Source organism: Dipodomys spectabilis, unplaced genomic scaffold, assembly GCF_019054845.1.
Source record: "Dipodomys spectabilis isolate Male_0828 unplaced genomic scaffold, ASM1905484v1 ptg000002l, whole genome shotgun sequence".
In the NCBI taxonomy this organism is placed as follows: domain Eukaryota; kingdom Metazoa; phylum Chordata; class Mammalia; order Rodentia; family Heteromyidae; genus Dipodomys; species Dipodomys spectabilis.
In genome coordinates, this window is record NW_024870679.1 from 27,486,686 (window position 1) to 27,510,130 (window position 23,445).

General features: G+C 39.6%; 1 protein-coding gene and 1 long non-coding RNA gene across 4 annotated transcripts in view; one reads left to right on the forward strand and one right to left on the reverse strand.

The window, feature by feature from the left end:
• The first annotated feature begins 2,183 nt into the window (after nt 1-2,183).
• Nucleotides 2,184-23,445, forward strand: part of Usp33 (ubiquitin specific peptidase 33) — a 67,296-nt gene continuing 46,034 nt past the window's right edge. For 2 of the 3 annotated variants that reach the window (XM_042677084.1, XM_042677086.1), the window contains exons 1-5: nt 2,184-2,384; nt 20,514-20,645; nt 20,827-20,880; nt 21,495-21,557; nt 22,966-23,118. In XM_042677084.1, coding sequence (XP_042533018.1) covers nt 20,565-20,645; nt 20,827-20,880; nt 21,495-21,557; nt 22,966-23,118 — 351 coding nt within the window. In that variant the 5' untranslated portion in view covers nt 2,184-2,384; nt 20,514-20,564. Of the gene's footprint in view, nt 2,385-10,483; nt 10,517-20,513; nt 20,646-20,826; nt 20,881-21,494; nt 21,558-22,965; nt 23,119-23,445 lie in introns of those variants that run through there. The other variant, XM_042677085.1, reaches the window with a different exon arrangement.
• LOC122105817 lies at nt 10,487-20,583 on the reverse strand. The gene is made up of 4 exons (XR_006147095.1): nt 20,508-20,583; nt 14,211-14,217; nt 11,128-11,135; nt 10,487-10,499 (listed from the first exon to the last, which is right to left on the reverse strand). It is a non-coding gene; the product is annotated as an uncharacterized LOC122105817 (long non-coding RNA).

Genomic DNA, 23,445 nt, shown 5'->3' on the forward strand with positions numbered 1-23,445 from the left:
ATGTTACTAGCTCACCTGCCCATAGTCCTAGCTGCTAGGGAGGCTGAGGCAGAAAGATCCCTTCAGTCCAATGCCAGCACACAAAAAAATCAACCTCAATCTCTCCCTTTCTCTCTCCCTCTCCTCCTCTCCTCCCTCTCTCTCCCCACTCCAGCTTACTGGGGAATCTAACTCAAGCTGAACAAATGCTACATGCATACTCTAATACCCCCCCTTTTAAAATATGATGGCCCCCCCCTTTAAAATATGTATTTTGAGCCAGGTGCCATGATTCATGCCTGTAATCCTAGCTTCTCAAGAAGCTGATATCTGAGGATCAAAGTTCAAAGCCAGGCCAGACTGACTACATATACATATACAGGTATACCTGTATATGTATGTATGTATATACATACATGCACATTGGAAAGGTAACTCATTTTCTCACTCATTATAAAATACCTTTTATTTTGAAGCCATAAATTAAATATAAATATATATAACTATATATAATTTTTAATTAGATAGCATATGCCTGCTTATAGCAAGTATAGGAAAGATGAAAAACTTTAGAATCATTGTCTTTCTAAAAATAAACTTATTTAAGTCAGAGAGTTTGTAAGTACATTGTTACAAGTCATTGGGAAAGAAATTATGGTGATCATTCTCTTATACTTTATTTATTTATTTTTTTGGTCGGTAGTGGGGCTTGAACTCTGAGCCTGAGTGCTGTCCCTCAGCTCTTCAGCTCAAGGCTAGCGCTCTACCACTTGAGCTACTGCACCACTTCCAGTTTTCTGGTGGTTTATTGGAGATAATAGTTTCACGGACTTTCCTACCTGGACTGGCTTTGAACCTCGATCCTCACAGATCTCAGCCTCCTGAGTAGCTAGAATTTCAGGAGTGAACTTCATCTTTTTTAAAATCTGTGTTTTGTTGGGATTTTTTTCTTCTCAAGACTGGCGCTATATATACCAATTGAGCCATGCCCTTAGTTCTGGTTTTTTGCTAGTCAATTGGATAGAAGATTCTCAGATTAGTCTTCCTGGGCTGGCTTTGAACTGAAATTCTGTCAGCCATCTGGCCCTTATCCCTTATATTTTATACAGGAGTATTATATTAATATTTCAACATTAAGACATTGTAGTTTGGAGCATGTAAATGCAATATTTTGAAATAGGTAAAAATAAAGGGAGGAGGAGCAGCATCATGGATGCCTGCCATTCTCTTTCACATCCCCAATGCATGATCATTATGGTGATAACTAAGCCTCTGTGTAGAGCCCTATGTAGAATGTTGTATTATGGTTAATATTGTCCATTTTTTTTTACCATGAAAATACGTGCAAGTAAAAGCCCCATATTTTTCAACCTATTCTTGGAAAAGATTGAACATCCTCCACAATAGATACATGCTCCAATATTGAAACAAAGAAAGGTCAATTCAACTTTTTTCTTTTTTTTGAGACAAGGTTTTCTGATGTAGCCCAACTCATGATCCTACTGCTTTTATCTCCCAAGTATTGGAATTACAGGAATGTACTATCATATCCAGCTAACATGATTCTGTCGTTAACTTAATGTTTTTTCCCCCACATATTCTAAAATCAATCCAATCAACTTTACAAAAGTATAAAAGCAGTCTCCTCCAGTGCCGTAGGCACTAAGCAGATACCGAGTTTCAATAAATATTTCATTTGATCATCTTGATTTTGGCCTAGGGGAAGATAAAGGAGATGAATTTCTTCTCTGCAGACATGGAAAAAGAAACACAATTGCTTCCGGAGAACCCATGCCTAAAGGAAAATGGAAAGAAGAATCCAATTGAGGTGAATCTTAAACTTTTTTGCACAAGGTGGCAAACCTGAGGCCTTGGGGGGGGGGGGGAAGTGGGGGAGGGGAGGCGGGGGAGGTGGGGGGGCAGCCCCTCCTGCATTTTGGAATGCAGTGAGCCAGATCCTCTGATAGTCGTGCACGACTAAGGAAGAGAGGGACAAAACGTGTAAAAGCCGCAGATGGCCCTAACGTCTTAACCCGAGGCCCTTGCGGTGGGAGACCAACTGGCTGCTATCAAAAGCGATGAACTCCAGCCGAGCTGGACACCTGGGCCCGGCTGTGGCCCCGCCCCGGGGCGGGCCTCCTCGCGGCCCCGCCCCGTCCCCGCCCCTCCCTGCCTGCCCTAGACGCCCGCAGCGGCGCGGAGACACCGGAAGGAGCCGCAGCTGGTGAGGGAAGTGGCAGGCTCGGAGGCGGGGAGCCTGCGGGCTACGCTGCGGAGCCTTTCTCTGTCTTCCCGACTCGACCCCGCTGGGGTAGGAGGCCGGGGCCGTAAAGGAGGGGAGTGCGGAGGGGCCGCTGCAGACCTGGGTGGCCGCGCTGGCGGGGCCCGTGGGGAAGGCGGTGGAGGTGAGTGCGGCGCGGCGCTGCGGGGCAGGGCGGGTCGCGGGGCCGAGGGGGGCCCGGCCGGCGCGGGGCTCGGCGCGGGGTGGAAGGGCTCCGGGGCCCTTCGCCGGGGGCCGGGCTCGATTCTCCCTGGCCAGGCGCCGCGGCCTCTGGGTCTTGATTCCCGGGGTGGTAGCGCGCGCGCGTGGCTGGACCGAGGCCTCGGCCCTTCCGTGTCGGGCGCTGTAGACATCCTACGGTGACCGGCGCCCGGCGGCGGAGGACGGGCGCCGGGGTGGGTGGAGGGACCGTGCCCGGGAGGCGCGCGGCTGGGCGGCCGGAGCCGGGGAGCGGGGCCGCGCTCCCTGGCTCGGTTACCCCCCTCCCCACCGCACCCCCATTCCCACGCTGGCCTCAGGCTTGCTCCGGGGACGCGGACCACCGAGAACCGCCCCGTCCCCGGCTTCTGCTTTCACTTTGCGGCGCGGTCGGGGCGTCCAGACCGGTTCGTGCGCCCCCGTTATTCATTGTTAGGAACGGGAAAACCGAGGTGTCATCGTCTCTGTAATTGTTCTTTGCCTGACATTTCGGCTTGGGCTCAGCCCAGTCCTACCGTCTGTCCATCTGCGGTTTTGGTGGGAGTCAAATTTCCACGATGGTTGTTTTCCACGTCGTTTCTTGTTAGATGTTTCGCAGATGTAAGACGTGTGTCACGGGAACGTTTAGGAGGTGCATGTCAAGCTCTTGGACAATGAGATCTTTTTTTTTTTTCTAGGTGTTTTGGGCTCAGCGTAACCAGCATTAAGTCTGGAAAAATTGAGCCATAGGTAGAACGCTGGCCAGAGCTGGAATCTAAACTGAGAATCAATTTTACCACTGGGATTTCTAGACTTTCAGATTAACACACATGCGGAATATGGTTCTTTTCCCCTCCCCCCCTTTTGATCTGTTTTCCTTCTTCCTTCCTTCCCTCCTTCCCTCTCTCTCTTTCTTGTCGTGGGGCCTGAACCTCTGGGCCTGGGCGCTGTCCCTTAGCTCTTCAGCTCAAGGCTAGCGCTCTACCACTTGAACCACAGTGTCACTTCCGGCTTTTTTTCTGCTTATGTGGTGCTGAGGAATCGAACCCAGGGCCTCAAGAATGTGAGGCAAGTAATCTACTACTGAGCCAACTTCACAGCCCCTCTTTTTTTCTTAATGAAGGAAAACCTGTTTCCAAAAGTAGTGAAGCCATCCCGGTTTCAGTTCTGATTAAGACAGCACAATTGACCAGATTAGATGATCATACCAGGCTATTGGGCTTGAACCTAATAGAAATACTGCTTTTCATACTACTAAATATAAAGATGGGGGAAATAGGAATCTTAATGAAAATCAGTGCCAATTTTAAGAAAAAGTAAGTTACACTGTTTGGGTGCTCTAAATGTTACTTTTGCAAGATGGGGAAAAAGTACAAAACATTTTGGAATAAAATATTTACCCTGCTGTGTGCAAAAGAGGGATATTTTGTTTAAGGTAGTTTCTTTTGATCTGCTTTATTACCAACTTTCACTTTTTCTTTGAGAACTTTTTTCTCTTTTCAGTTATTTGTAAACTATCAATAAACATTATTTTACATGACTACGGTTTAGTGCATAGTAAGTAGGTGGTAAGAAAAATTAACAGTGAAGGAGATAATTGTAACATTAATGTATTACTATTAGAATTTTCAGTGACCTTTTTTATTTATTTGGTCCTCATAGCAATCCTCTGAGGAATGCCAAGAAATAAAGTCTTTCCCCATATCAGAAGATGGTGTAATATTCAGAATTTCCTTACAGTGTTGCCAAAGCAGATTTCAGTATAACTTGCAGTTTAGATAGATTAAGGTTAGAGTACTATGACCTATAATATAACAGGCTGAAATCTGAAAGAATGGGAAGTATGTAAAATGCTGAAAGATATGGGAAGAGATATATGTAATATTTTTTAAAGGAATGAATTGAGTAACAACTTGTTTTCTTTCCTTTTCCTTCTGTTTGTTTTTCACCTTTCCCTCGTTTTCCCTTTCCTTCTCCTATCCTCCCTTTCCTTCTCATCCTCCTTCATCTTCCTTCTCCTTTCTCTTTACCTTTCTACTCTTTCTTCCCCTTCTCCTCTTTCCCCTTCTTTCCCCTTCCCTTCTGTTTCTTTTTCCTTTTCCCTCCCCTCCTTTCATTTTTCTTCCCCTCCTTTTATTGAGACAAGATTTCAACTCAATAAAATTTTGCCAGACTGGTGGGTCTCTAGTCTCAGCCTCCTGAGTTGTTAGAATTAAGATCTGTGTAGCTCTGTTTCTTTTCTTTTTTCTTTTTTTTTTTTTTTGCTGGTCATGGGGCCTGAATTCTGGGCCTGGGTGCTGTCCCTCAGCTTTTCAGATCAAGGCTAGTGTTCTACCACTGAACCACAGCACCACTTCCAGCTTTTTCTGCCTATGTGGTACTGAGGAACCCAGGCCCTCATGCATGCAAGGCAAGCACTCTACCACTGAGCCACCTTCCCAGCCCCACTCTGTTTCTTTAATGTAGTTTTAAAATTCTAAAAATCTACATGTGGATTCAGGCACAGTTTAATTAGTTGAAAACTCCAAGGTCTGAGATGAATATAGTTGGTTTAAGTGTCTGTAAGAAAGTATGTGGATTATGTGCAATGTAGGATATATGTAAATGAAAATGATTATTTAAGAAACAATGCTTGTTGGGTATTTGTGCCTTACACCTGTAAATCTAGATACTCAGGAGATGAGATTTGGGGATCACGGTTTGAGGATCATGGTTTGAAGCTAGCTCAGGGCAGGAAAGCTCATGAGACTTTATCTCCAATTAACCACCTAAAAGCTGAAAGTTGAGTTGTGAATCAAAGTGGTGTAGCTAGCCTTGAGAGAAAGAGAGAGAGGGAGGGGGTGAGAAAGCAAGCTCAGAGACAGGGCTCAGTACCTGAGTTCCAGCCCTAGGGATGGCACCAAAAGCAAACAAAAAAACCCCAGATAAACAGAACAACAGCAAGTGCTTCAGGAATTGGATGAGGGACATAGTAAATACTTTCCCCCTCCTGGCAGAATGATTTGTGTTTGGGAGAAAGTAGAGTCTGGGAAATTACTTGGGTAACTTTATATTGAAATATATATTTATATTGAAGTAGATCTTAACTAGGTCTTTCAGAATTAATATTAAACACATACAAATGGGGTTCTATGTGATATTTCAATACAAGCACTCAGTTGACAGCATCATTTGGGGCCTTCCCTGAAGTGTATCTTGAACTCAGACCCTGAGGTAACAGTCTGGATACAGGTGATAAGCCAGGAATCATAGGTGAGTGAATGAGTAAAGTCAGAGAAGGCAAGGATCAATAATGGATAGGCTTCAGGGCTTAGGGCTGTGGAAATTTTTGTGTTAATTGCCTCAGAATAGTTCTTCTAGTGGAATTGGGATGTGGTGTTTTTCTACCTATTCCTAGTCCTTACTGATTGTGATTACTTGTGAAAAGTTCTCTGCACCTCCCAGGTGCTCTAGTCAGGTCTAGGCAATCTGCTGAGATGCTGGGACCTTAGGAGAGAAGCAATGAGGTGGTTGAGATTGGAAGCTGCCGGTGTGCCAGGAAACTGTCCATACAGGTGAAAAATGATTTGAAAGAATACGGGGGGGGGGGGGGCAGGTAACAAGTATGTCTGTTAACAGTCATTCTCATTGAATAATCCAGATGTGAAACAAAATCCTGTTAAACTGATTACCTAGAAGCGTGTGTTGAGAGTGGTGATAAAAGCAACAGAAGGTGGGGGGGCGGGGGAGGATGGGAAGGGATGGGAAGGGGAAACAAAGGAGGAGGCTACAATGCTTGATAAGAAATGTACTCATTATCTTGCCCATGTAATTGTAACCCCTCTGTACACTATTTTCACAATAAAAAAAAAAGCAGCAGAAGGTGGTAATTGATAAAATGTAAAGGGGCCATCCAAGGTGATAGTAAGTTTCAAAAGATAGTTTGTGAAGGAATGAGGATGGAGTACAGGTGTGAAGCCTTGGGTTCAGTTCCCTTCCCTGCCAAAGCCATTGTAGAGAATGGTTGCTAGTAGCTGGCTTTCAAATTAGTTATTTCGGGAGAAAAAAAAAAAAAGAATTACAAGGTGTTGAGGATAGTAACAATAAGGTAGACTGTAGATGAATAGTTATCCAAAGAAGAAAGTAAGGCCAGCATTTCACAAGAAAAGTTTGGCATTTTTTTTTACATGATGGCAGCATTTATCTTTGTTGTTTTTTTGGGGGGAGGGGGCAGGGAGAGTGTGTGAGTACTGGTTTTCTGGTGGTTAATTAGAGATAAGGGTCTCACAGACTTTTCTACCCGGGATGACTTTGAACCATGGTCTTTAGATCTCAGCCTGTTGAATAGCTAGGATTATAGGCACACCTGGTTCAATACTGTAATCTTTTTTTTTTTTAAGCTTATATTTTCTTACACACGGGGAGAGGGGTTACATTGTTACATCTTCACATTGTATTCCAATCTTAAGCCTTTGTCATACTCCTTTCCCCTCTCCCTCAAAAACTGTCCCCAACAGGTTTTACTGTTCTATAATTGTTTCCTTCCCTCCCTCTTCCCTTCCTTCCTTCTTTCCTTCTATCCCTCCCTCTCCTTTTCTAGCTTCCTTTGAGTCTTTCTCCTCTCTTTAGCCCTCCCCTCCCTACCCCTCCCTCCTCTCCTCTCATTTCTTCCTCCTCTTATTCTTAGCTTTTTTTTTTTTCCTCTCAAGGATGGAATTCTACCATTGTGGCACACCTCCACATTCATTTTCCCCCCTTTCTTTCCGTTTTGTTGGTTAATTGGAGATGAGAGTCTCACAGACTTTTCTTTTTTTTTTTTTTTTAATTTGATGAGTTTAATAAAAGATTCAACTATAAACTCTAATGAAGAATTGTAACAATTGTTTGGCTTGCTCCTTGAAGTTTAAAAAAGAAAAGAAAATAGTAAGAGGCACTTCAGTACCATTGTTTGTAAGAAATGAAAGTCCTGACAAAAAGTGTTATTAGATATTAAAATTAGTTACCAAAGGAGATCTTTGAAACTTATTCCTTGGATGGATGAAATTGTAAGACAAATTCCAATTTGCCTAACAGGAAGCAGGGAATGATTTTAATGATTTTTGTAAACCAAATCCTCTATGGTATTATCATGCCCAAGTGGCATACAAGTTGGGTACTTTTTTTAAGAATCAAAATGTATGACCAAGAGCACAAAAAAAATTGAATGCAAATGTAAACTGCTTTCAGAAAAATATACTTCTTTGATAAAATGCTCCAAGACATTCATGTATTCTTGTTTGTGTGTCAAGAAGGATTTCTTTTTTTTTTTTTTTTTTAATTTAATTTTATTTTATTTGTGAACATACTGTACAGAGGAGTTACAGTTACATGGGCAGGATAATGTGTACATTTCTTACCAAGCATTGCAGCCTCCTCCTTTGTTTATCCTTCACATCCCTTCCCAGCCTCCCCCCTCCCCCCCTAATCCCAATCCTTCTCCTTCCTCCCTCCCCCCAGCCCCCCCCCCCCAATCTCACAGACTTTTCTGCCTTGATGGCTTTGAACCTTGATCCTCAGATCTCAGCCTCCTGAGTAGCTAGGATTACAGATGTGAGCCACTGATGCTTGACTTTATTATATTTTCATAATGGCTAATAATTTATTTTGACAGTATTCAACCAACCCCTTCTCATTAGTAGCTAAACTCTACCCCTCTAACAGTACTGTCTTTTAAGAAAAAGTTCTCAAATTTGTATGTTAAGGCTTTCTATGATGGGTACTCTTCTGTAGGTTTTAGTTTTCTTAGTCATTTTTTTTTTTAATAATTTGAACCCAGGTCACATGCATGCTACTGGAGTGCACTACCAGTAAGCTCCCGTAGCCCCTACCCCCATTTTATTTTTTAAAATAAATAGATGAGGCAACTGGAATAGATGGGATGTAGGTAGTTTCTTAATATTAAAACATTCTTAGTAGGGTAACATGTTCTGATGTGTAAACAAAATATTAATAACTTTGGGACTTATGCTTTTCCTAATAAAATTTGAATATGTGGCCAAGTGCCGATGGCTTACCTCTATAATCCTACTTACTCAGGGGGCTGAGTGCTGAGGATCATGGTTGGGCAGGAAAGTCCATGAGACTGCTATCTCCAGTTAACCACCAAATAAGCTAGAAGTGGAACTGTGGCTCAGGTGTAGAACACTAGCCTTCAACAACAATAACAAAAAAGCTCAGGGACCAGCTGCCAGGCTCTTAAGTTCAAACTCCATGACTAGCACACAGACAAAATATTGATGTGATCATTGTATATTATAGGGTTGTTGAATCAGAATTTTAGTCCTGCAACATGGAGATTGTCTCACTAAAATATTTCCACCTCCCCTTAAAAGTATTTTCAGAAATAGTTCTCAGTCTACTTTATTACAGATCCGCAGGTGAGCCCCTACAGCTGTAAATCACAAGACAATGAATTTAGTAAGTTCCATTGGAAGATTTTTCAGCTGATGTTATTGTTGTTATTGTGGCTAAGAACTTCAAATAGTCTAGTTAGGGTAGATAGAAGAAAAAACTGTTTTATATAAGATAATAGGAGTAATTTTACAGATTGGAAAGCATTTTATTTATTTATTTATTTGTGCTTTCTTGGTGATTTCCAGCTTGCCAGCTACAGGCTTCTAGAAGACTATTGAGGGATTCACTTCTGTGGACTGGACAAATAGCATTTGCACATACCAGAGTTTTTACTGCCTTTTATTGAATATCTATTATTTATCATTTCGTATTGAAACCATGAGACTAGAATGAAAGCAGACATGCCTTCTTTTGGTGTGTGCTTTTGGAAAAAAACGGAAATAGTTAAGAACTTATGTTGTTTTACCCTACTATACCTGGATACTCTAACATCAATAAATCTTCATCAAATAAAATAATGATTTTGTTACCATAGTGCATAAACTTAACTAGGTCACTAAGAGTCTTCTGTTTTGATAGTAGTTTATTGTAGGGAATAATAGTATTGGTGCAGATTGTGTCATTTGTTTACATGCACTGATTCTCATTAAATTATTTTGATATTAGAAAATCTATAGCAGAAGAGGACACATTTTAATGTTTTTTTTTTTTTTTTTGCTTGAGTCGTAAAAAGTAATCCATCTTAGAAGTTTCAGTCTCCTTTAACCCTATTTCTTTCCTTGGAGGCAATATCAGAGTGTACTATTTTTTTTTTTTTTTTTTTTGTCAGTTGTGGGTCTTGAACTCTGAGCCTGGGTGCTGTCCCTCAGCTCTTCAGCTCAAAGCAAGCACTCTACCACTTGAGCCACAGCACCACTTCTGGTTTTCTGGTGGTTAATTGGAGATAAGAGTCTCACAAACTTTACCTGCCCAGGCTGGCTTTGAACCTTGATCCTCAGATCTCAGCCTCCTGAGTAGTTAGGATTACAGTCATGAGCCACTGGTGCCCGTCTTAGAGTATACTATTTAGAACGCAGTAAAAACATTTCTTTCAGTGGTAAGCAGCAAAAGTTGCATTTTTAAGTTTTCTATTTTGAAGGACATATATGTAAATTTGAAATATTTTTTCTTGGAACAAGATCCTGCTATGTTGCTCAGGCTAGCTTGAGTTCTTGGGCCAAGGGATTGTTTTGCCTCAGAAATTCCCACCCCCTCCTCTAGTAGCTGGGACTTTAGGTATGTGCTATCTATACCTAGCCTGGCTTAGGAATGTATTATTTAAATATTTTTATAGAGTTAAGTAAAAAAAGAGCTCAGTACTCATCTTTAGGAATTAAGAAAATAAAATCAAAATCAAGTAGAACATGTAAAGATAAAACTGTTTAGTAGAATTGGAAACAGAACCAAAAAGAAAATTGGGGGGGGGGGGCAGTGCCAAGGCTATTTCTTAGCAAAATCCTTATGAACCCAAGAAACTTGTGAAAGGAAAATGAATGGAGTAGACCACCATATGCCCTCAAATATAGAGAGATTTTAATAAAATGCTTTTCAGATTTTTTTTTTTGCCAGTATTTGTGCTTGAACTCACATTCTTGTTTGGCTTTCCTTCAAGGCAAACACTCTACCATTTGAGCTACACTTCTACTTCCAGCTTTTTGCAGGTTGGAGGTAAGAATTTCTGATATGTCTACTTGAGCTCGTTTCAAACCATTGCCCGCAGATTTCAGCCTCCTAAGTAGCTACAATTACAGGTGTGAGCCACTGATGCTTGGCTTCATATTTTTTTGAGACTATGCATTTGATATATCATGTTAAATATTATTTCAAGAGAAAATGGATGGTATTATAGCAAAATGTAAGTGAATGGAATTGACTACAGAAGTAAAAACTTGAATTAACCAGTTCCTAACAAAGGCTTGAAAAGATGATTAAAAGATGGTCATAGTGATTCACTGGTGTAATCCCAGCTACTCGGGGGCAGAAGCAGGAGGAGTGACAGCTGATGAAAAGTTAGCAAGACCCTCTCTCAAAACAAAAGTACAATGACTGGAGCTCAGATGTTATAGAGACTGCCTACCAAGCTCAAAGTCCTAGATTTTATCTCTAGAACTGCAGGGGGGAAAATAGATGAAAGATTTGTTCTTGAAAAGGGCAGCCTAGCAGAGGGTTTCACCACTGAGTTTTATTTAATTTATGAAGAACATATCCTCATAATAAAGAAAACCCTATTCTCCACCATTGAAGATGCAAAGCTGTTCATTGCTTTCTGGGAAAGATACATTTTTATCTCCGAAGAAGACGCTACTAATAAAGATCAATTTCACTTATGTCTAGAAATATAAAATTTCTAAACAATGTTAGGCAATAGAATAAGTATGGGCACATAATATTTTGACCCAGTAGGGTCTTGTTGCACCAGTGCCATTATGTACTGAGTCTGTTTTCAGATTATATCAACAAGTGAAGCAAAAAGCGTAGTAAGCTTCTGAGAAATTTGATGAAATTCATTAAGACTTTTTCTTTTTTTGCTAGTATTGGAGCTTGAACTCAGGGTCTCTCTTCAGCCCCAAACCTAGTTCCTGGCTTTTGTACACACAAAGCCGGTCCTAGGGCTTGAACTCAGGGCCTGGGCACTGTTCCTGAGCTTTTTTGCTCAAGCCTAGCTCTTTGGTTAATTGGAGATAAGCATCTCATGAACTGACCCAGCTGGCTTTGAACAGTCATCCTCAGATCTCAGCCTCCTGAGTAGATAGGATTACAGAAGTGAGCAGCTGGTACCCAGCCAGTTCTTGGCTTTTTGCTGTTTAACTGGAGATAAGAGTCTTTCAGATTTGTCTTCCCTGGGTGGCTTTAAATTATGATCTTCAGATCTCAGCCTACTGAGTAGCTAGGATTATAGACATGAGCCACTAGTGCCTGCCCATCAAAATTATTTCTAATAAAATATCTAAATAGAGAGGGAAATGGGAACAAATGTCTTAAGTAGCAAGACTATTAAAACTAGGAACTTGACTGGATGCCCATGCTCAGTTTTGTGTTCAGTATTATCTTAGACATTCTAAGAAATTCACTGCAATAGTAAAATTAAATAATTGCTTTTATTTATTAAATATTTGGTGTGCTTCTGGCACCTAGTTGTTTCAGTTTTGTGACAAGGTTATATCTGGAGATTAGTTGCAGAAAAAAAAAAGACAGGTGAATTATAACAATAAGCCTGTGAAATGACAGTGTTTTAAATTCCCTCGCTGCTCCCCCCCCACTTTTTTTTTTTGGCCAGGATGTTACTATATAATCCAGTGAGCTGTAAGTCACTATGTAGCTGAGCTTGGCCTCAAACTTGCCATCTTCCTGCCTCAACCTCTTGAGTGTTGTAATTATAGAAGAGTACTCTCAGATCTAGCTTTAAAAATAATACCTTTTAGCTGGGCACAGGTGGCGCATGCCTGTAAATCATAGCTACTCATTAAGCTGAGATCTGAGGATTATGGTTCAAAGCCAGCTGGGGCAGGAGAGTGTGAGACTCATCTCCAATTCATCACAGAAAAGCTGGAAATGACACTGTGACTCAAGTGGTAGAGTGCTCACCTTGAGTGAAAGGAGTCAGGGATAGCACCCAGGCCCAGAGTTCAAGCCCCCCAGGTCTGACAAAAAAACAAAACAAAACAAATCCTTTTCTTAGGAGAGAAAATCATGTTGCAGTTCAGAAAATATTATTTCCTTGCATAATTAATGGTATATAAGTGGTTATTAGGCCCTTTGGAAAGCTCAGGGTCAGTACACAGGCTCTGAGTTCAAGCCCCACGACTGGCAAAAAAGGAAAAGAAAAAGAACCATATTGGGGGCTGGAAGTAAGTAGACCACTTGCTAGCTTATACAAGACCCTGAAGTCCCCAGCACCACCACCCCAAAAGAAAGCCCACATAAGATTATGTGATTATGTTTACAGAGATGTTCTTGATAGCAGAATGTTTTGATGGCAGAATAGTTATTGTCTTATCATTGAAATCTTGATTGAATAATTTAGTATACATACCCAGAAGTATGGAATATCCATAAGAATGACAGAGGAATGTTTATTAAAGTATCAGTGAATACATGAGGGATATTGGGATAAAAGTATAGCTGGAATAAAGAAAGCAGGGTTCAGGAAAAGAGCTAAATGACTGCATGTTTGTTTAAAAGCAATTTAAAGGCTGTGTTTATCTGCATGTATTATATAAACAGAAAAATAGGGAAGGATATATTACAAATTTTATAGTGCAAGTATGCTGGTAATAACATTTTTTTCTTTTATATGGCTAAAGAAGTTTTTGTTCCAGGCACAGTGGCTCAAGCCTATAATCCTAGGTTCCTCGGTGAAGATCATGACTTGAGGCTAGCCTCAGCAGTTCAGTGGTTTGTGCCTGTCATCCCAACTACAATGGCTGCATGCAGTAGTGGGTGCCTGTCATCCCCAACAGACCTAATAGAAGGATTGTAATTCAAGCTGGCCTAGGTATAAAACAAAACCTCATCTTGAAAATAACCAATGTGAAGGGACTAGAAGTATGGCTTAAGTGGTAGAGTACCTACCTAGTACTCACAAGGCGGTGAGTTAAATCTCCACCAAAAAAAAAAAGAAAAAGAAAAAAAATTTTGTTTTCATTTTGTTATTGTGAGATATCCAGTAATGGAATTCTCTTCTTTAATAGTTTTTCTTCAGTACTTTAAAAATGTTGCAACGTTATTTTCTGTTTTGTATCATTTTCAGTGATAAATCAGCTGATCGTTTGTTATTATATTATAGGAATAGGCCACCAGGGCACTGCTATTTTTAGAATCGATAGATAAAACATATAAATTACTTATTGAGATACTGTGTAATATTTGATACATGTATATATTATATTTTGTGTACCTTGCACAGCATAGGTTAAGCATACCCTCAAAACGTACCTAACCCCAAATAGTTATCTTTTTATGGTAGAAACTATGAAGTTTCTAGCTTTTTGAAATAATGCTCTACGTTATTGCTATTTGTAGTACTATATTGCATAAAAATACTCCTACAAATCTTGGTTCTACCTAACTGTAACTTATTACATGTTGATCAGTGTTTTCCCATTTTCTAGCTTCCTTTTTCCCCTGCCATCTGGTAACCCCTTTCTACTCTCAACTTTTATGGTATAAACTTTTATCTATTTTGTGTGTGTGTGTGTGTGTGTGTGTGTGTGTGTGTGTGTGTGTGTGTGTGCGCGCGCGCGCACTTGTGCGTGCACACATGTGCTAGCTACTGAGTCTTGAACTCAGGTTTACATTTGTCTGGCTTGCTCACTCATGGCTGGAACTCACTTGAGCTATGCCTCCACTTTCATCTTTTTACTGGTTAACTAGTTATAAGAGTCTCAGATTTTTCTGCATGGGCTGCTTCAAATCTTGATCTTTAGATCTCAGCCTTTCAGTAGCTAGGATTATAAACATGAGCCACCACCACTGGCTCCAACTTATTTCTTTAGTATGTATAAATACCCCATTTTCCCAGTACTGTGTGTTGAGAAGAATGTCCTTTGCCTCTTAAAAAACGTTTTTTTTTGTTTTTTTTTTTGGTCTTGGGGCCTGAACTCTGGGCCTGGGTGATGTCCCTGACTCTTCAGCTCAAGGTGAGCACTCTACCACTTGAGCCATACACCGCTTCCTGTTTTCTGGTGGTTATTTGGAGATAAGAGTTTCACAGACTTTCCTGCCCTGCCCAGGCTAGCTTTGAACCGTGATCCGTGATCCTTAGATCTCAGCCTTCTGAGGATTACAGGTGTGAGCCACAAGTGCCTGGCTGAAAAGTCCATGTTTTAAAAGGTGTGGTTCAAAGGCCAGGCCCGTAATACAATTCAAGAGATTCCATTTTCACAGAGAGAAGGAAAGAAAACTGGGGTGTCATCCCAGCTCTGACAAGAAGATCATGGTCCATGACAGGCTGGGCAAAAAGTAAGACCCTGTATTAAGCAAATAAACAACAACAACAACAAAAACAAAACAAAAAGGAAAAGAACTGGAGGTGTGATTTCTAGCTAGGTATATAATACCTATGATTATAGGTTGCTTAGGATTATAGCATGGTGGTGGCCAGCTCCTGTCCAGTTTTTTTTCCCTTTAATCAGTTCCTCTGTTTAATCTTTTTGATTCTGCATACCTGGGTGCCTCGTTTATTTCACTTAACATGATGATTTCTAGTTACATCTATGTTGTCGCAAATAACAGGATTTCACTTTTCATGCCTATGAAATTTATTGTTCAGTTATATAGTTCTCATCAAATTTGAGAATTTTCTTACAGCTTATTAATGGTGTGTTTTTGAATATTTTTGAATTTGATTTTTTTACTGTTCATTATTTTCTAATCTTCTATTAATCATATCTACTTTATTGTTGGTCTAACTTTTTTCATCTGTAGAAACTATTTCTGTGTGTTCTCCTTTCTTCTTGATTGTGGAACAGATTTTCTTTTGTTTTCGTGTACTGCTAGGGATAGATCCCAGGGTCTTGTGCATGCTAGGCAAGTATCTACCATTGAGCTGATTGAGTTACATCCCTGGTCCCAGATTACTTCTTTTTTTCTTCTTTATGTCTTTATTTATTTATTTTTTTATTTTATGTCAACATTGATTTTTATGTTGTTGGGTGCAGTTTTTCTTCTTTGAATGAATAACTTGAAAGACTTTAAACTTTATTCTAGGATAGTTTCTTGGGAATAGTTCCCCCCCCCCCCCCCTTTTGGTGGTGGGGCTTGAGCTCTGGACCTGGGAGCTGTCCCTCAGCTCTTCAGCTCAAGAGCCACAGTGCCACTTCTGGTTTGCTGGTGGTTTATTGGAGATAAGAGTCTCATGGAGCCGGGCGCTGGTGGCTCACGCCTGTAATCCTAGCTACTCAGGAGGCTGAGATCTGAGGATCGCGGTTCAAAGCCAGCCCGGGCAGGAGAGACCGTGAGACTCCTATCTCCAATAAACCACCAGAAAACCAGAAGTGGCGCTGTAGCTCAAGTGGTAGAGCGCTCGCCTTGAGCTGAAGAGCTGAGGGACAGCGCCCAGGCCCAGAGTTCAAGCCCCACGACTGACAAAAAAAAAAAAAAAAAAAAGAGTCTCATGGACTTTTCTGCCTGGGCTGGCTTTGAACCACGATCCTTACATCTCAGCTTCCTGAGTAGCTAGGATTACAGGTGTGAGCCACCGGTGCCCTGAAATAGTTTGGTTCTTTAATAAAGACTTCTGTTTGAGCTTCATAAAGGCAGTGGCAAAATAGCCTTGAGAGATAATATCCCCCCCCACCCCATTACTGAGTACTCTTCTGAATACTCTATTCTTTTTATTATCAAGTCTCTCAATTCTAACTGATAATAGGTGTACAAGCATCCATTTATAACCTTTTGAAAAATTTCCTACTTCCTTCTTCCCTGTTATTTTGCCCTGACTTAATAGCATGTGGGCTCATTAGTAATTAGAATGAATAAATACATGATGGTAACCAGTTTTCTGGAGCTTGGTTGTTGACTGTGTTCTTTTCTCTATTACTCTACTCTGGGAATTCTAGCTACCCTAGTCTTGTAAATTCTCCACTCTTTTCAGCAAAAGGAGACTGCCAGTTATTTGGAATTTTCTTCCGTAGCTTCTCTGTGGCCTAGAAATCTTTCCAGGCTGAGTTGGAGCAATCAAAGGGCTCAAAGGGCTCAGTTGGTTTTCATCTTTTTGGGTACAGTGTTCTGTTTTGTATTGCTGTTATCTAGTGTCTAAAAACCTTTGTTTTATATATTTTGTCCTCTTTAAAGTTATTTAAGGTGAAAAGGTAAATTGGAATCCTGTTTTTCCATATGGCTAGCAGTGAAAACACTTGGGTAAAAAAGGAGGTGAGAGATGAGAAATAGGTGAGAAAGATTGTCAAATCTTCTTCTATACATGAGTAAAAAAATAGGAAATATTTCTTTAAATTAAAAAAGTGTTGTTATAAAGCTGATGTACAGAGAGGTTACAGTTACGTAAGTCAGGTAAAGAGTACATTTCTTTGAGGACAATGTCACACCTTCCCTTGCACTTGCCCAGATTTTCCCTCCCATTCCCATCCACAAGTTGTTTAGTTCATTTTCAACATAGTGTCTAGTGAGTACCATTGCTGTATTTGCTTATCTCTTGCCCCTCCAAAGACGTATAAAGGTACAAACAAGACAAAAAGGAAACAAAAATAGCAGCAAAGAAAAAAAAACCTCGTTTCCATTTCCTGGAGTGCATTTTGGTAACTATTATTTTCTATGACCAGAGGCACATAGGCATTGCGCCTTTGTGTTCTTCTAAGAATATTCTCCTTTGGTCTCACCATGAGTGAATGCCTAGAGTCCTGTATAATTTGTTATGTCCTAGTGTATTTTAGATCTAGCTCCCACATACAAGAGAAAATGTGCCGTTTGTCTCTCTGAGCTTGGCTGAAATAAAAATATTAATATCTAACTTCATGCCTTGGAAATCTAGAGTATGACTGTTTAGTATGTATTAACACAATATTTAGAATATTTTTTACTGTTAACCCTAATGTGAGTCTTGGTATATGGTTTGATTTGATTTTGCTCAGTCCTTTTGTTCTTTTTTGGCAGTACTTTGTTTGAACTTAAGGGTTAAACCCTTGGTAAGGCAGATAATCTGTTCTTTGAGCCACACCTCTAGCCCACTATATTTTTTATTTTGATTTTGTTTTTTTAAAGTTGGAAGTGGTAGTGCATGCCTACATTCCTATATATTTAGAAATGGAGGCAAGAGGATCAGAATTTGAGGCCAGCCCAGGCACAGTTAGTGAGATCATGTCTTGGAAATGGAGAAGAGTGGGGCACCTGTGGCTCATGCCTTACTCCCAGCTACTCAGATGGCTGAGATCTGAAGATTGAGGTTTGAATCCAGCCCTGGAAGGAAATCTGTGAGAATCATATCTACAATTAACCACCAGAAAGCTGAAAGTAAAGTTGTAGCTCAAGTGGTAGAGTACTAACCTTGAGCAAAAGAAGCTTGCTGACAACATCTAGGCCCTGAGTTCAAACCCCAGGATTAGCAGAAAAAAGAAAAAAGTGAAAAAAGAAAACAACTGAAGTGAAGCTCAAGCAATAGAGTGCTTGACAAGGTTCTGGGTATATTCTTAATATCATTTAAAAAAAGTTAATATATTGCTGTTTCAGCAAATTTAATGAATTCAAAAGACATAGGTTATAGGCTCCCCAAAGGATTTTGATACAGTATAAACTATTACGTAGTTTAAATCCTATGAGATTTAATAAATAGCTTAAAAACCATTAATAATTAAAATTACTATGTATTTGAAAGTGAAGCTTCTAAATCAGTCATTCGATCTTAGTGAGTTCTGTAACTTTTTCCTAAATAGTACTCTCAAACTCCAGAGATGAACTAAGGGCATTAAAACCCTGTTATTAAGAATATATAAACAGGGGCTGGGAAGGTGGCTTAGTGGTAAGGTACTTGCCTAACATGCATGAAGTCCTGAGTTTGATTCCTCAGTACCACATTAACAGAAAAAGCCAAAAGTGGTGCTGTGGCTCAAGTGGTAGAGTAGTACTAGCCTTGAGCAAAAGAAGCTGAGGGACAGTGCCTAATCCCTGAGTTCAAGCCCCAGGACTGACTATATATATTATATATATATTATATATACATATGCCAATGAAAATGGAGAAATACTTAATCTTGAAACCATTTGAAAATCACTCACTTTAACTGAGGCAGTCAGGTAGACTTAGTCAAGTTTAGATCTCTTAACCTTATGTGCAAACAAAGATAATGATACCTACCTATCTCTTGCTTCTTGTAAAGATCATGATAATAGAGCTCTTACCCTGGGAAGAGTTTTGTCCCCCAGGAGTATTGGTTACTGATTTTCTGAGTTCAGCCTGATAGTGATATGGTATGGCTCTGATGGTAGAAGCTAGAATGCTGCTAAAACACCTAGCAATTCGTACAGTGATCCCTGTAAAAAAGAAATGCCTGGCTGTAGGCATCAGTAATGTCTGTGTTAAGAAATCCCTGACAGGGGCTGGGAAGATGGCTCAGTAGTAGAGTGCTTACCTTGCATGCCTGAGGCCCTGGGTTCGATTCCTCAGCACCACATAAGCAAAAAGAAAAAAGCCGGAAGTGGCGCTGTGGCTCAAGTGGTAGAGCGCTAGCCTTGAGCTGAAGAGCTGAGGGACAGCACCCAGGCCCAGAGTTCAGGTCCCACGACCGGACCCAAAACAAAGAAATCCCTGACATAGCATGCCTGTCCTTATACAATGCTAGGATACACATGGTTCTGTTTATTTAATCAATTAGGGGCTGCAAATAAAGCTTTCCCTTACTTTTCTTTATGATTCTTGTTCTGTTGTAATTGTTAATCTTAAAACTCAACAAAAATGCTTCAAAATTAAATAACTTGAATTTTCCTTTTATTAATCTATAAAAAGTGAAATGGTAGTTGGCATGGTAGTACACACTTGAATATAATCCATGCTACTGGATAGGCAGAGGTAGGAGGATTTTGAGTTCATGGGCAGCCCAGGCAAGCTTGCTCTGTAGCCAAAAAAAATTCAAACAAAAGGGTTGAAAGTAGGAAGTAGTTCTGTGGCTCAAAGTGGTAGAGCGCTAGTCTTGAGCAAAAAGGGCTGAGACAGTGCCCAGGCCCCCCAATCAAAAGGGTTGAAGGTGTGGTTCAAGTGGTAGAGCACTTGCCTAGCACTTGCCTGGGTTCAGTCTCTAGCCCTACAAAAACAAGAAAACTAAAACCAAAACAAGGGCTGGGATGTAGCTCAGTGGCAAAGCACTTGGCCTAGCAAGTGCAACATCCTGGGTTCGATCCCCAGTACCAAAAAAGAAAAGACAAAAAGAAAAAAAAAAAAACCAAGACAAAAGGAGAGAAAGCATCAGAAGTCTTGAAAATTGCTTGATGTGTTGGCTTACACATGTAACCAAGTCTGGCCAGTTAGGGAACTAATATCTAGAGGACTTCAGTTTGAAGCCAGCCTGAACAGGAAGTAATTGAGACTCCTTTCCCCAAAAACTGAAACTCAAGTGTTGGAGCATCTGCCTAGAACACACTAGGTCCTAAATTAAATCCCCAGAAAAAAATTATGGTGGATTAAACTCATATTTGTTCTATATACATAGGATCATTAAAAAAAATTAACCAGTCTACTTGTGTCTATCATGCTGCTGCTGCTTCTGCTTTTTTTATCAGTGGGGTTTGAATTCTGGGCCTGGGTGCTGTACCTCAGCTCTTCAGCTCCAGGTGAGCGCTTTACCACTTGAGCCACAGTACCACTTATGGTTTTCTGGTGGTTAATTGGAAATAAGAGTCTCATGGCTTTTTCTGCTTGGGCTGGCTTTGAACCACGATCCTCAGATCTCAGCCTCCTGAGTAGCTAGGATTATAGGAGTGAGCCAATAGTGCCCGGCTATAGGTTGATTTTAATAAAATGTTTTTTGGTAAAGAAAATACTTTGCATTCAACTTTGCTTCAATTATTTCCAACTTCAATTATTTCAGCTTACTTAAGTAGGTCTGAAAATACACTCCTGCAGGACAAACTTGTAAATTTGTATCATTCTTATGTTACCTTTATTTTAATTATTTGTAGCATGTTAACATTTTCTAATTAATATTTTGGGCCACTTTTAGGTATTACCTCATTTAGAAAGCCTTGGGAAACACGAAAAAAATTACAACAAGATGTCAACTTTTCTAAATCATTGTCCACATTTGGAATCAGTTGGTGAAATAACAAAAGAAGATTTGATACAGAAATCGCACGTAAGATACAAGTTAATGTTCCTTAAAAATAGTATTCACTTTTCTTCTGGTTAGACATTTCTCATAAATTACTATGAAAACTCTAATCATGAGTCTCATTTAAAACAATACATACTGTAAATTGTATATATTTGGCTACATCAGTATAGCAAATTTTTGCCTTTTGTATTTTTTTCCTAAGGGTACTTGTCAGGATTGTAAAGTCAGAGGACCAAATCTTTGGGCATGCTTGGAGGTATGTGTACATTTTTTTCCTGAAATTTTTGTTCTAAATTTTTAGATTATAGTAACCATTTTTTTTTTTTTTTTTGATGCTTAAGAGAATTTTGTAGCTGGGCACTGGTGGTTCATGTCTGTAATCCTAGCTACTCACGAGGCTGAGATCTGAGGATTGAGGTTCAAATCCAGCCTAGTCAGAAAAGTCACTGGGTGACTCTTATCTCCATTTAAACACTCAAAAACTGGATGTGGAGCTGTGGCTAACCTGAGCAAAAATAGCTCGGAGACAGTGCACAGGCTCTGAGTCCAAGCCCCACAACTGACCCAAAATTTTCTTTTTGTAAATGAGCATACATTGAAAACATTCAAACTATGGAAGGATTTTAACTTAAAAAAATCTTGTTGAGTTTTTAGTAAATTCCTTGAGATACATGTTTTTTATTAAAAATCACATAACTTTTTATTAAAAATAACATCTTTCAGCTTAGAAATTATGCTCTGCTTTAGTATATAACTGGAAATTAATTTAATCATTGAGTTAAAGCATGTAATCAAAACAACAATAAAATTGTAATGCTGTTATAAATTTATGCATGTTATAAAATACATTTTCCTTTTTGTATTTTATAGAATAGATGTTCATATGTTGGCTGTGGTGAATCACAAGTAGATCACAGTACCATACATTCTCAGGTATGTATGTAATTGCAGGATGTAAGACAATTATTGTTGGTGCATGTGGTAATTGTTGAAGTTAGAGTAAATGCTTAGGTTTTTGAAATGTTGAACCGATTTTTTAAAATATTTTACTAATACTCTATTGCTTTTTCCTGTACATGATACTGAGTGAAGTACCCTTTCTACTTTGCTGTGGTTGTTTGTTGCTTCCCTTGTGACTCTAGCATGCATCTTTTGTAGTAGTAGATAATCTCCCATTCTAAACTGTATGTTTCTTGTGTGAACTCTGGGTATTTTGGCTAATATAAGTCTTGAACTCATATCCTCATTTTCTCTTATTTATCCCCCTACTAATGGCTAGAGCTTTGTTATTTGAGCCACCCTGCCTCCAGTCTAGAATTTTTGCTGTTAGAGATTCTCTCTTGGACTTTAATGCCCAGACTGGCTTTGTACTGAAATCCTAAGATAGTTAGCTTCTTGAGTAGCTAGAGTTGTAGGTGTGAGCCACTGGTGCACAGCAGGTAACCTGTGTCTAAGATGGCCCTCAATGTCTCCACAGCATCAGCTGTTCTTAACCAGGTTTCCTCAAGAGAATTAATTAAGCCTAAATACACAAAGCCCAAAGCACATCTGTACATGATTTACTTCTCTGAGAACCAAGAACAGTAGTTGTTGTATTCCATCCTTGGGAAAATTATTCGTTTAAATTATTTCTGTAGGGCTAGAACTATTTGTGTTTTAACTTATTTGTCTTCTTTTGCCATTCTAATTTTCTAAAATAGTTAACCTATATTTGTTCTGTAGAACAGAATCTTATATTCTTGTATTTATCATTGTATAATGAGTAGTAGGGGAAAAAACAATAGAATAACCTAGAATAGCTTAGATATAATTACTGTACTTAGCAGTTTATCCAAAAAGTTTTTTTTGTGTGTGTTTTGTGCTCTAAATTAGCTTTTTTGGTATGAATGGACAGCAGTTAACAGGGAATGAATCTGATCAAAGTTCCTTTTATGCAGGGATAGAAATATCACAAAACCTTTTATTACAATTTGCATATGCTGATAAAAAGCAAAAAGAAGGCCATCTGTTTTTTGATTTTTTTTTTTTAGGCCATCAGTTTTTACTTTTTTTTGGGGGGGGGGGGTTCCGGTCGTGGGGCCTGAACTCTGGGCCTGGGCGCTGTCCCTCAGCTCTTCAGCTCAAGGCTAGCACTCTGCCACTGGAGCCACTTCTGGCTTTTTTCTTTTTGCTTATGTGGTACTGTGGAATCGAACCCAGGGCCTTGAGCATGCAAGGCAAGCGCTCTACCACTGAGCCACCTTCCCAGCCCCCATCAGTTTATCTTCTGTGATTATTTGAAGGAATTATTTTTAAGTATATCTAATTTTGGTTCCTTTCCCTTTCCTGTGAAATTATATAGGAGACAAAGCATTATCTAACTGTGAACCTTACCACTCTTCGAGTATGGTGTTATGCTTGCAGCAAAGAAGTATTCTTGGATAGAAAACTAGGAGCTCAACCTTCATTGCCTCAAGTAAGGCAACCTCAACAAATACCAGAAAACAATGTCCAGGTAATTAGCTATTTTAGTTAAGTTATAGTTACTGTTTCTGCTAGAATAAAATTCAGAACAAATTGTAATCAGTCTTGAATGTGGTAGAATATACGAATTCTTTTCTGATGGTTTATACCTAGTTTTCTGTGACTTTTAAACATGTTAACAAATAAAAGACATGAAGTAATTTCATGTAACTTATTGATGGTTAAAACATTTTAATATTTTGTCATTTAGAAATTAATCAGAAGAAAAGTTACTTGTATAGATTCCTTTATAAGTACAAACTTTATAGGTTTAAATACAATTCAGCAAAGTATCAGTAGCAAAATGTTGGATATTTTA